Source organism: Rhipicephalus microplus, chromosome X (genome assembly GCF_043290135.1).
Source record: "Rhipicephalus microplus isolate Deutch F79 chromosome X, USDA_Rmic, whole genome shotgun sequence".
In the NCBI taxonomy this organism is placed as follows: Eukaryota; Metazoa; Arthropoda; class Arachnida; order Ixodida; family Ixodidae; genus Rhipicephalus; species Rhipicephalus microplus.
The window spans coordinates 66,051,645-66,064,857 of record NC_134710.1 but is presented as its reverse complement, the minus strand read 5'-3'; the positions used below and the strand labels follow the sequence as shown (position 1 = coordinate 66,064,857).

General features: G+C 44.6%; 1 protein-coding gene and 1 long non-coding RNA gene across 2 annotated transcripts in view; one reads left to right on the top strand and one right to left on the bottom strand.

Moving 5' to 3' along the window:
• Nucleotides 1–12,768, bottom strand: part of LOC142775579 (uncharacterized) — a 43,156-nt gene extending 30,388 nt beyond the window's left edge. The window contains exon 1 of the long non-coding RNA XR_012886791.1: nt 12,170–12,768. This is a non-coding gene — a long non-coding RNA (uncharacterized LOC142775579). The remainder of the gene's footprint in view (nt 1–12,169) is intronic.
• On the top strand, nt 6,150–11,992 carry LOC142776866 (uncharacterized). Its single transcript, XM_075881206.1, has 3 exons — nt 6,150–6,532; nt 7,311–7,525; nt 11,893–11,992. Exons 1-3 carry the CDS (start codon nt 6,278–6,280, stop codon nt 11,990–11,992), a joined length of 570 nt encoding a protein of 189 aa, XP_075737321.1. The 5' UTR covers nt 6,150–6,277.
• Nucleotides 12,769–13,213: the final 445 nt, after the last annotated feature.

Here is a 13,213-nt window from a genome sequence, read left to right as displayed (position 1 = left end):
TAGACAGTTTTAACTTTGTTGAACACATCATTTGGAAGTCCTCCTTTGTGTACATATTTCCCTTGGCCAAGTGCTTCGACCCTTTGGTATCCCCGCCAGCTTTTCGGTCCAAGGGGACACAGGCCATGTGTCGTATGCTTGTCGGTAGAGCTGCAATGAAAAAGACTGGCAAGGGTAGCCTTTTTCATTGCAGAAAGGTTCCCCACATTAGCCCTTATGGCGATGCCATAGTAGTTTTGCAGGCGGTCAATGAGGGCATCAGTGAGCTTTCCCTTATCTCCGTGGTCCACGCACTGTCTTCAGTTTTCTGAGGCGGCAGCCAACACGCTTCTGGACATGCCCAATACATTCCAGTTTCTGCACAGCATCCTTTCCATACATGTCTTTGACAGCGGCATAGCTCTTGGAATCACCATCGCCGTAGTACAGCAGGTACTTCAAATCTGTTTTGCCTTTCGACCTTTCAAATATTCGGTATAGACCAACCGGCTCCATACTGCCAGCAATTCCTTCATGGTTTGCTTGACCGTAAGTGTGGTTTGCCTTCCATTCCTGGTACGAAGCACTATCTTGCCTCAACTTGCTTTTGGTTTTACAAGACTTACACGAACTAGAAAGGGCCTCAACATCAATAAACTTTCCCGTGTCAACAGAAATCACAGACACACAACCGTTCGAAGATGAATGACCACGCTTCTGCCGCGTGCCATCACCTGAAACACCACACTCGGCACACTCCCCACAACACGACAAACTTCCACAGCAGCATCAGTCATCGACTTTGACGCCACTTCTCCTGCCGCTGCAGGAAGCCGAGATGACAATTTGTCGTAGGCGGAGTGACCTGGAGGAGCAGGCATGTTCATCACATTGGAAAAAAGCTTTCGCACCAGCGTGCCCTTTTCCTAACTGGCGCATCGCGTAAACCAGACGTAAATTGTTCTCATTGGCACGACCCACCTTTCTCGACGTATGAAATGGGCGCTTGAACCCACAGTCGGTACACACGACCGCACGAGCCGAGCATATCCCTTGATGAGAGCGTTTCTCGAGCTTCAGTGTCGTGTTCATGCATTCGGAACATGCAAGCGATGAAAACACTGAAGAAAGAATACCAATGTCCATTATCCTGTTCCCTTGAAGTGCAGAATTCTCTAGTGGAGCCTGGTACGCCTTGTTTACGTCCCCAAGCTTCTTCGCGGTCACCGAAATACCGGCGTCTGTCTCAGTAGGCAGCTTCGTCGTCGTGTAGCGATTTCCAGCGAACTTGCGCTTCCTCGTCTTCTGTGTTATGCACTTCCCCATGCTGGTCGTAATATGGTCCAGGTGCCCTAAGGATACAGCCCTAGTGCCATTGTCAGATAGGAAGGAGACGCGGCGCCGAAGTGCTTTGTCCCAGAGTCACACTTAACTCATCAACCCATCATCATCCTACGTCTGTCCCGGCACTGCGGGGGACGTTTTGTTTCGGGCAGACGGCCATGTCTTGGCAAGGGGGCCACCGTTCGGCGCTAAACAGATGCGGCCTGCCTCCCAGCGTACAAGCCAGGGAGGCCCGACTACCCTTCGGTGAAGCAACTTCGGTAGCGTTCACACGTGGAACAAATGCAGAACGAAGCCTGACGTAGCCTGACCAAGGCAAATAACAAAAATTCCGACTAAGGTCCCTAGATGAAACGAGGTAGCGTCACTCATTGTTCTCGAGCCGTCCTCCTCACTCTCTCGATTACTCCTCTTTTTCTCTGCCATCCAAGGTCTGTGATAGGTGAATTCGCTGCACGTGACGGTATTAGTGGATGGTGGTGATATTTATTATGAAGCAAAAGGTTCTAAACGAGTGGGCATGTGCATATGGTTCAAGTTGGATTCTTGCCGCGACCAAAGACGAGATCGTATCCTAAGGTCCCTAGACTAGGGACCTTATCGTATCCAAGACATCAGCTGTAGAAGAGGAGCGTTCCATTTGGCGCGAAGTCACTCGGCCAAGCATGCTTCGCAGTGGATCTTGAGTACGTTAAGTACTTGCCAATTTTTGAACAATGCCGGGTTGTTGTGCTGTAGGTTGCAGCAACAAAACAGAAGATGGTTTCTCGCTCTACAACATACCTCGTGGCATCCGGAATAGTGCACGCCATGAAGTGTGGCTACAAAACATTTCACGCGAGGACTTCCGTGCAACGCCATCGACGCGGCTTTGCGAGGTGAGTTGATTTATCGGCTTTTGTTGAAACGCTACACAACGCGCGTCTAACGCGCGTCTAGTACGTGACCTTCGTTACAAATATTTGTGCGTATGCATGTACGGTTTAATACAGCTTAAATGACTGCACTTTCAGGAGCATTTCACGCCAGACCAGTTTGAGCCACTTGCTCTTGAACGCGGCGTGAAGAAGCTCAGACGCGACGCTGTGCCAATGCTTTTTAAGCCTTCCCGGCAGCGAATGCGCACGAAAAGACCTCTGCTTTCAGGTATGTCATTGCGCTGTTTGTATTACTCGTGCTGCATTATCTGAATAATCGCACTGCTCGATATCTTGTAGGAGCATTACACGTTTAGTTTTTAGGTAGACAAACAAACATAGCAACTTGAACATAGCTACTGAAAGAGATTGTCGGGCTGTACGCGACCGATATTTCGTTCCTGCGGTAAGCACGGGATGACTACACTGAAAGGCGCAGTGGAGTAAAAATGCATCACAGCTGATCTCGCTTTCACGCGATGCTGCAAGATTGCTAGTTTGCACTGCCAGCATACCATCCCAACCCCCCCTCCCCTACCCCCACTTTATTTGTGAGTGGTAACGCCGGCACAGGAACGTTTTGTCTTCACGTTTGAATTAAAGAACATTCTGCATTCGCAAGAAATCGATAGACTGTGAAAAAAATCAACATGTACGGAGAGAGAGAAAATTCAGTTTTAACGTTATTTATGCCATCAATACGTTACAAGGAATCACTTGCAAGAGCTAATCACTTTGTTCGAAATAACCTGGTGTATTTCTTACGGACTCGCATGCATTAATGAGGGGAAAGTCGCATGCTTTATGCGTTACGCATAATTTTACAATATAACTTTCTGGGGTTGCAGCAAAGGGACTCATTAAAGATGTACGCACGTATGAAGCACACCGCATGATCAGTTGCGTTAATGTTGTCATGTGTAAGTGACGACAGGGGTTAGCGACCACATCGAAGCTTTGTGAGCCGCTGAGACTACTGCGGTGCTTGGGGCACCTGGCCCTCCATGTTGGTTGTTTTGTGCATTGCCCGTTGGGGCCATCGAGTAATTGAGTGCTTCGGACGTCCCCTAATCGAAAACTTATTGTCTTAAGCTGAAGCCACCATTGCTGAAATGACGCATTACAGATTCGGAGTTTCGAAACGACAGCCGCTTGGCAGCAAACAGCATTTAAGGGTTGTGCGCTCCTTGCTACTGCAAACAGTTGAAAATGCAGTCATTTCTCTTCTGTGTCTCTCTTTTTGTTTGTCTGTTTATAGCGCTTCATTTCATCAAGTTAGAAATGCATTTTGGTGCACAAATAAAACACATGTACGCATTGTTGCATGCAATCCACGTGGTAGCAGTTAGAGGGCATGCAACAAAATCCAATGCATTTTGTTTTCCTTTTGTGCATGTTTAAATCTTGCAGCAATATTACGTGCACTGTTGCATGAACTTCAACTGCCCTGCCTTAATTTGCACAGCTGAACATGGTCTCTGGTTTGTGCAATCGATGCGCCCTTTTCGATATTTGTAGCGACAAATGTTACGTGCACACAGTCAAAAGGAATGTGTCCATTGATTGTGATTACGTGTACATGAAAGCATACGCGTAAGACTCGAAGCAATGTTGTGTCTCACGTATTCATCAGGCATCCCATCAGTGTGGCATACACGCTAGTTTTGTGTTCAGATGCCGGGGTTGAGGAACTGTGTGACAATAAACATTGAAACACTAATACAATGAGTGCAGTGAATTTGCTAGGTTGGCGTATAAGGAGACTTCAAAGTTTGTTAACAAAGCGTCGACTTCTTTGGAGCGGTTTAAGTGAAAGCAGCTGCTAGAATGGTTGAATAAAACGGCATTTCAATCAATTGTACTACCCTTGTCTCGTTTGATTTTATGGTGTCTGCTCATTTATGAACGACATTTTCAGGAAATGGCATGAGCATTGACAGCAGCTCAATAGGACATGACCATTGCTACTTTCACGGATCTCATGAGAGTGATACTCAAGGTACGATTGCGGTGACATTCATGGTGTAGACGTGGAAGTAATGCTTGTAATTAACCGAGATGGGTGGCTTCTATATTGTAAAAATGTCCCCAGAGGATACGCCCCACCTTTCAATTGAAGCAGAAGTGGTTGGCCAAGGTACTCTGGACATTGTGCAACAGAGTTCTGCGTGCAGTGTACCAAGTAAGCAGGTGTATGTTTATTGCATCATGCACGTAACTATTTTTTTTCTTTTAGTGGAGAAAACAATTTTTGAAGTTTAGTCCCACTATTGCACAATTTTACTACGGGGCTATAGAAACCAACTCAATGTGCTGCATAAAAAAAGAGTTGTGTTCTCGCACTACATGGTTTTAAGTTTTTTTATTAGCACTTTATTTTGTATGTTCGTAAATGCATCATCCTAGTGGAAGTATCTCCTCATGACCATGAAATTGGTTTGCGTAGTTCCACAACGAAAAAGAAAAAACACTGCAGTGATTGTGCGCATGCACAGCTGGGCCACTTGGAGTTCGTTGCTACACACATAATGGTTGTAAACAAAGAATACTCAAAAAGGTAGACCTGCTTAAACTGTATCGGCTGCTAGTACTTTATTGTAATTTCACTGTACAGCTAAGCTGACGCACCGTTGTCTTTTGAAGCAGACCTAAGTTATGCAACTTACTCGCATTTATGATACCATGTGATGCACTTGCAGTGCTATTTAAGGAAGCGCATTCACACTGCATGTGCTTAGGTGAAGCGTCAGGTATTTTGAAGCTTCCAATTACTTGAAACTCGTAACGCTGCAGTTTATGTGCAGGGAATTTGTTTACGTTTTGTTGCGAAAATAAAATTTATTCATTCCCGTGATTGTTTTTAGCTATTACTGTCCATATGAAGCTACAGATGTATACACGCTTCACGAATTCCATGACGGCGTGAAACTGAATGGAAGAGCTTTTTAAAAAAATGGCTCGAAGCTTGCACTAATCTACGCAATGTCGATACACAGCTAAGCTGATCGGCGCCATGCTAATTTATTGCTGTATAAAGACACAGCATTTGCTCTAAGGGTGCTTGAATTTCGCTGCAGCGATGTTGAACTTTTGCTTGAACTTGGCTTTGTGGACCCCAGTATATAACTCTTTCGTGTTAAAGCAGCAATAATATGTATTGTTAAGCTGCGAACTCGCTCCAGGGGTCTGAAACATGCTGACTGCCGCCTGCAGAGGACTGTCTTCGTCCCGTATTTCTTTTTTTTCATTTTCTTAATAAGTGTAATCATGAGCTCCACAGACATGGCCGGCCTCAAGCATTCTTTTCGTGACGCAGTCCATTAGGCCATCACACGTTGAAACATGGTCGTGGAACGAAAACTCTTCATTCAAGAATTGGCGTCGATTTCAGTCATTACGAAGATAGGTATCGTTATTTCTCGAACCCTGACACTAAATACCCTTCGTAAATTAGACACACATGTGATATGGGGAAACCGCTCTTTCAAAAGGCAACTATAGCTGTCATATTGTTCAAACGCACCCACCGATCCCCTCGCCCACTAGTTCACACTGCACCTGCCCTTGCAGTACTCAATGTAGTGTCTTCAGCTCGCTGGCTGAGATGAGTTTGAGACCCCTGCTTTACACAAACGCCTTTCCTTAATATGTAGACTAAACTTGGTATTGCAACGAGATGCAATACTCTCGCCATAAATTATTTTCGTAAACAACACTCCGACGATACTCTCCAAAATTCGGAAGGATTCCCACGCGATAAAAAAAAGAGATTTCCTCCAAGAGAATCTAGCAGCAGACTGTTTTCAGTTCAACAGATCTGTACTATTTTTTAAATACATTTGAGATGGTAGCTGAAATGACTTGGACGTTTCATGTAGAATAACCGAGATGTCATTGTTTTTTATTTAAGTATACATCCTTTTCTTGCAGGTACAGCCTCACATGCAGCTCTGTTGGCCAGAATAAACGCTCTGGAACGACAGCTGACTATTGCGAAGGCTAAGGCGAGGGTGAAAGAGCGGGAGCACAAGAAACTTATGCTTCACCTGTCTTCGTACATAAATGAAGACCAGTTCACCAGCTTGCATCGTTCACCAAGAGGCACAGTGTGGTCCAAGGAAACATTGACCAAAGCACTGAAGATTCGCCTATCCTGCGGCTCGAGGGGCTATGATATGGTCAAGGAGCTCGGCCAGCCATTGCCTTCACAGCGTACACTTCAACGTCACATCGAGCACTGCAAGTTTCGTCCAGGGCTGCTGGTGGACATTATGGACTCTCTCGCTGTTAAGGTAATCGTAACGAATTTGTCCATTTTGCAGCACTATGGAAGTTCCAATATTTTAAGTTTTTGTTTGTATTTTCTGTACTTATGCTGGCATGCCTCATAATACATTCACGGTGTTCTCGAAAAATGGTTAGCACTTCATGGTTGCCTGAATGGAAGTTAGATAGCATAGAGTTGTCATTTTAGCTGCAACCCATCTAATAACAACCTAGGCCTTGCAGGACACTACAATACAATCTAAGCCATCAAACATCCATTTCATAGTTGCCTGATCATGACAGGATGCAAGAGAGTTTTGTGATAGGAAGCTTATAGTTTATAGTGTAAGGTAGCGCGAGATATTGGCCAGATAAAGTGTGTTGTTATATAAAATAACGAAAGTGTTCATTGCACGTTCTGGTTGTGACAAGCGTACCGAATCGGTGCGCTGCGCCAAAACCACGAATCATCACTGATTGACTGAACATGCATATTCCTGACGACGATTTTGCGCATTGCAAGCTCTCAGTGGTATCTTTCGACGGCTCATGTGTTTGTGTCATGATAAACAGTTATTTCATTACATTGGTCGACCTCATTCAAATGGATGCTTGGTTGGGCAGTGCTTCTATGGAGGTGACCTTAACGTTAACGGAATGATTACCTTTGACTGTGGGGCTGTTTACGTTATGGCATCTTATTGCAGCCTACTTGTGCGACGTAATGTACTTAAACACTAACACTTCTTTTATTTCCTGCCTAACCTTTCATGTTAGTTATTCGTATCTTCCAATCATGCGCAGGTCAACTGCATGACAGAGTACGAGCGCCATGCGTGCCTCATGATGGATGAGATGCAGATCACCCCAAGCCTCATATATGATCCTTCGGCTGACGCAGTACTGGGCAGACCTACGATTCCCTTGGCAGATGGCAGCCTCCCTGCAGACACCTTGGCTACCCATGGCCTCGTATTTATGCTGGGTGGTGTTACTACCAGGTGGAAGCAGATCATTGGGTACCATTTGACTGGAAATTGTTTTCATGCACTCTCTGTCAAGCAAGAACTCTTGAAAATGATAAGAGCATGTGAAGACATTGGCCCTAAAATAGATGCTGTTGTTTCAGATATGGGTGGTGGCAATCAGGCTCTATGGAGGTTATTTCTTGTCAGAGTCGGCAAGCACAGTCAGCCAAATTGCAGTGCTACACACCCCTGCGATTCGAATCGGAAGCTATGGTTTATAGCAGATGTCCCTGACCTGTTGAAAAATCTGCGCAATCATCTCACCAGGGGCCAAACTTTGTATCTTCCTGATGACATTGTTGTAAAAGCTGGTCTCTCCACAAATGCGGTTCTCATTGAACCAATAAAAAAACTCATTGAAATTGACAGTAAAGGAGACTTCAAAATGGCTCCGCACCAAAAACAAACTTGTGTTGACCCTGGTCATTACGAAAAAATGAAGGTGGGCCCTGCTTACAGTCTTTTCGATGTGGATACTGGGGCTGCACTGTGCATCCTTGTTGAGAAGGGCATGCTATTGAAGTCCGCGCTTGCCACTGCTTGGTTTATTGAAACTGTGGCCAAGTGGTTCCGCATCATGACATCACGAACAACCAAACTTGCCTTGAGTAAAGTTATTGAGACAGAGAGGCAGGCAAGTATTGACTTTCTCAAGAATTTTGTTGTACTTTTTGAAGGGCTCTCTATCGGCACCGTCAAAAATGCCCCATGGAAGCCTGTGCAGACAGGGGCTATTCTCAGTACGCTCTCTGTACTTGAGCTGCAGGAGTATTTCCTATCATTTTGCAAATTCCGCTTTCTGTTCCTTAGCAGATTTTGTCAAGATGCGCTGGAAAATTTCTTCTCTACTCTTAGAGCTAAGCATCCGATTCCCAGGTTATATGAATTTAAGTGCGCGTTGCGTTCCGCAACGCTAGCACAGTTTCTACACGCTAGTGCTGATGGCAGCTACACTAAGGACGGTGGCTTTTTACTTGCTGGTTTGAGCTCAGACACTTAAGACAGCACCACACAAACAGATTTAATTCCTGCTGACATTCATGACATGAATATGTTGGAGCACGAGTCATTTTTGTACTTCGCAGGGTATGTTGTTCACAGTGCTAAGAAGTTATTAAAAGACTGTGATGCTTGTGTAAGTGCCATGACAGGGAACAAAGACGTTCCGCGACTCACGCAGCTGAAATCGTACAGAAACGTTTGCGTTGTGTGTAGCTTCTGAAGCAGTTGTAGAAGTTCTAAAGGTAGCGGAGTCTCACTTTCAAAAAAAATAAAGAGCAGCATATCCATAATTATGTTCCTGTATCAGCCACCAAAATTGCTGTTAAAAGTGCGATATCGTGTAATACCTTGTTTCCACACTGTCATAATGTATTGGAGGCTATTCTTTCCGTGTTCTTCTCCACAAGGATGCACATACAAGTAAGGAAAGAGACATTGGTTCTAAGCGTGCAAATCGACAATAAATGTGGAAGTAAAAGTGTAGGAATGAGAGCTGCAGTGACCAACCTTCCTTAAAAAACAGCAGTGTAGAAAGCGCCCTTGCAGCCAATGTGGCGTGCGTGCCAGGAGAGCTCCTTGGAGAACGCATTTTTATTCTATCTAGCTGCCTGCGCACCTTCAATAGCCTTGTCAAAATCTTCCCATCTTGCACGTCGTGCGTGCTTGAGAAACTGAAGTACCAAGAGCCATACTGTCCGAGTTCCTTAATGCTGCCATTGTCAACTTGTTGACAACATCCTGACTAGATTTACATTCCTTATAAAATTTTGTGCTGCCTAGGTTCACAGCACTATCCCACGTGTACCATGCCATTCAAGTCAGCGCAAGTATAAAGACCAAAGCACAACCTGTTTTGGTATGTGATTGCTGTATTTTTCATCGTTTTAGAACATGCTTCCGGCACGGGACAACTCTTAAGGTATCCTTCTGTAGTTTACAATGTAACATGAAAGCAAGTCACATAGATGAGCGCAATAGAAATAACCTGTACCTTTCCATCTTCTGCCATGGATGCAGTCATGTACAATGCGAAAATTTTTCGTGCAATGTTTTCATGCACTCATTGCATCCTCTTCAAAACACACATATACACACAATGCCCAATTTACCTTCCTATAAGCTCGCACGACAAATGAACGAGAGGCACCTTAGGAACATCTCTTTACACAAGGTAATGTTTCATTTCATTTGCACTATGAAGGCATTACCATCACTTGTGCAAATCGTAAGAGCAAAGTGTCCATTGAATACTTGTTCAAACAGTCTAGTTACTCCTCCAAGCAATGATGAACATGCCTGTCTCTTATCTGTTATGTAACGTACGACCAAGGTTTTGCGGTAATGTGTGGATATATAAACTGTACTGCTACGTTTATGCCACAGGGCACACTTATAGCTAGTGGAAACGGTAGCTAACTATTACAATGCAACTTCCCGTCACTTTGGAATTATCAGTTTTTTTCCAAACGTCACTTCACCATACTGTCCTCTAGGCATACGCACAACGTGGCAACAACTTATCTACAGTTTACATACACCGTTGAAGTGTTCCTGCCATGCAGACATTCGTGTATAAGTTTGTGGAAATTGTTACTCCAGTGTTTTACTAGACATCTCAAATCACACAGGTCATTTTTGCAAGCATTATTGAATGCGCCTTTCACTAGTACGTCATGTGACATCACAAACTGTATTGTAACATGTCTGTGGATGTAGTGTGCATTGTTTAACTTTCATGATCCCATGCTGACATTTGTATGGAAGTCTGCGGAAATGGTTAGTGCAATGCTCTACTGTGTCATCACCTGTATATTTGAAAACGCATATTATTGATCCGAAAGTTACTCAGTGAATCTTGCTGTTCTACACCTCATGTATATGACAACAAGCTGCAGTGGAAATCGGTTTGCATGTTCACCTTTGTTCATGCCATTAAGGCATTCGTGTCTGTGCAAATTGTCAGTACAGTGTGTTGCTAGGCCATTCATTGTATGTTTCAAAGCACGCATGTTCATGTTGAAAAAAATGTAACGGTGAGTCTTCCTCTGGTACCTGTTCTTCAGGCAATGGTCAAGCAATGTTCTGCATTGAATGTCACATGCTGCAATTTTCTTCATAGTTTTATTGTTTACTGACAAATGAAATGTCTTGGTGTGGTTTGCGTGCCTTTGCAACAGCCCAGGACATGCTAGTTTATTCATAGGTGCCTGCTATGAAAATCTTGCCAGAGATTGTAACGAAGTAACAAGAATAAATATTTGTAGTCAACATTGTGCCTCATTGTTCCTTTAACATTCCAGTGTCCTGATTTACATAAGATGTTGAAATATTGCCGTTGTACGTAGCTCAGTGCATCTATTGATGCATCAGCGCACTATTTTTGTCCTTTGCAGAACGAACGCCCCTTCCAGCGTTCTTGTGTTGACGCTGCTTGCGTCCCCTCAATTGAGCGTGCACTTCCACGTTTAATAATTTCATAACCGCTCATTCTATATTTGTGTATGTTTATCAGTTATCATCCCTACCTGTTACATGTGTCGCCTAAGGTTCCTATTTAAGCAACTTTGTTTTATCTGGGCACCTTAGCCGTACCCATCTGCAGTTTTTTTTTTCACAATTTCCACCAGAATAGCAGCATTCGACACTTCGTCTGTCATCTCTAGCTGTCTGTTAACGTTACAGTAACATTTTTTACTTTAGTGTTCCTCGGGGGTTGCTCAACTACTTGTCAAGCTTTTGGTTTGCTTTGAAATTAGCCCCACATGTTACCACAGCTACATTGTACTTTGAATATCACGGGAAACAGCTGAACACTGCACAGCTGCTTAAAGTATTAACCAAAAAAGTGGGCATATACATTTGTGGAAAAAAGTTTAGCTATGGGGCTGTCTCTAAGATTATATTCACTAAATGGTAATAAGTGCTCAAGAAATTACACTGGAATTCTAAATATTATTGTTCCACTGCGGGCAGGGCAGCAAGATCTAAGGTCCCTAGTTAAAACAAGGAACCTTGGCAAGATCCTTCCATCGCTTTCTAAGGGGTGGCATAGGGTGGGGGTGCATGCTGGAGGTGAGGTGAGGGCGAAGTGCTGGTCGGTGCTTCTGACTGAAATTACAGCCCGTACTGGCTCGGGTGCACTCTGTAAAGTATTCGGGTGTGCGGGAATGTAGCCACTCCAGCCACTCTGTCGAACGAGTTAACAATGACGGTTACAAACGGCACAATCCCGTGCACAACAGAGAAGCGCTAGTGGTGCGCCAGCATTTGGTTAACATGCGGGAAGACCAGTGCTACAGCGAGTTTGCTGGAAAAGCCGCGCTCACTATCACGCTTTTCTAATGCCCATCGTGCAGTATTCCAGCACATTTCTGCTACTTGCCGCTGATGGTGGAGCGACGACATCGGCGCAAAGTTCATCACTTCGGGACAGTGAATGCGGCGATGAGTCACTAAGGGTACAACGTGCGTGTCTGTTGGCGACACTCACAAACGTCTCTGTACGCGCACGCTGTAGTGCCGGGACACCCCACTCGTAGAACCCTAACTTGTCGTTAAGTTGCGTGCACCCGCATTGCGGTGCCGCAGTCTCTTTCATAGTCACCCAGATAATATAACATGCACCACGATTACCTGGCATCCTGATTGCGAAAGTGGACGCATTTTTTCAGAAAAAGCTGTAATCGCAGTGCTGCTAGTCAAGCGTTCGTTCCAGACTGGCCGCGGTTTTTCCCTGTGTGCTCACAAGCGGCTATGATCACTCGTCACAACGTCACAACAAAGTGCTGCCCTGTGGTAAGTCAGGGACACAGGATCCAGAAAAAAGAACGTTAACTGTGCCACATCACATGCACGAGCAAAACACATTCGGAGAACTGGACGAACTACGACGTACAATGCGAGACGCCATGGCTAATGGTGTGAAATATAGAACTTGCACAACGTTGCCAGTTGGGTAACACACATCACGCTTCTTCTTATGTTGTACCGCTTATTTTCAACTAAGTAACCTTTTATCCTAGGTCTCATTTACTTCTCATTTGGTATAATTGTTTCTATCCGCCGTAGTAACTCAACACAAACGTTCGCTTTTTTATGCACGCTTCGACCCTTCTTTGGGGCGCTTCAGGCAAATAAGCGAGGAGGAAAAGGGAGGGTGTCCCTACCTTTGTTTCATCTAGGGACCTTAATTCCGACGAGCATCGTGCGTCTCCTTGTGGTTGTTGTTAGAGATTAACGAAGACTTTTAAACACATAGTTGTATTTAATGGCATCATCTTATATAACAGTCACAATAAAATGCATAAACTATTTTGAACAGCATTAATATAGACGAAACAACAGTTCCTTTTGAAAGAAATTTTTCGAAACCGAAACCAAAGTTGAAAATGTGGTTTCGGTTTTGCTATAGGAGCAAAGGCAGAGACTGCTGCGCCGCGCGGCACACGAGCCCCCCCCCCCCGCCCCCCCCCCCCCCCGAAAGAAACGGCTGCTGCGCCGCACAGAAGTGACGTCATGCATTTTCCGGTTAGGCGCTTTGTTTGAATAGTCAGGAGTGTCTAGCGGTACGTCTAGACATAACGATAAAAGCAGTTAAAATTACGTCCAAACAAAAAAGTGAACAAAAATGTTAGTTAGGTTTAGGGATACAATAATACAAAACCGGCTTGTTTGCCA

Coding starts and splice junctions, on each gene's coding strand:
- LOC142776866 (XM_075881206.1), top strand. CDS start 6,278: ATGCTTCACCTGTCTTCGTACATAAATGAAGACCAGTTCACCAGCTTG. Junction 6,533..7,310: donor TGGACTCTCTCGCTGTTAAG/GTAATCGTAACG, acceptor AATCATGCGCAG/GTCAACTGCATGACAGAGTA. Junction 7,526..11,892: donor AGGTGGAAGCAGATCATTGG/GTACCATTTGAC, acceptor CCCATCGTGCAG/TATTCCAGCACATTTCTGCT.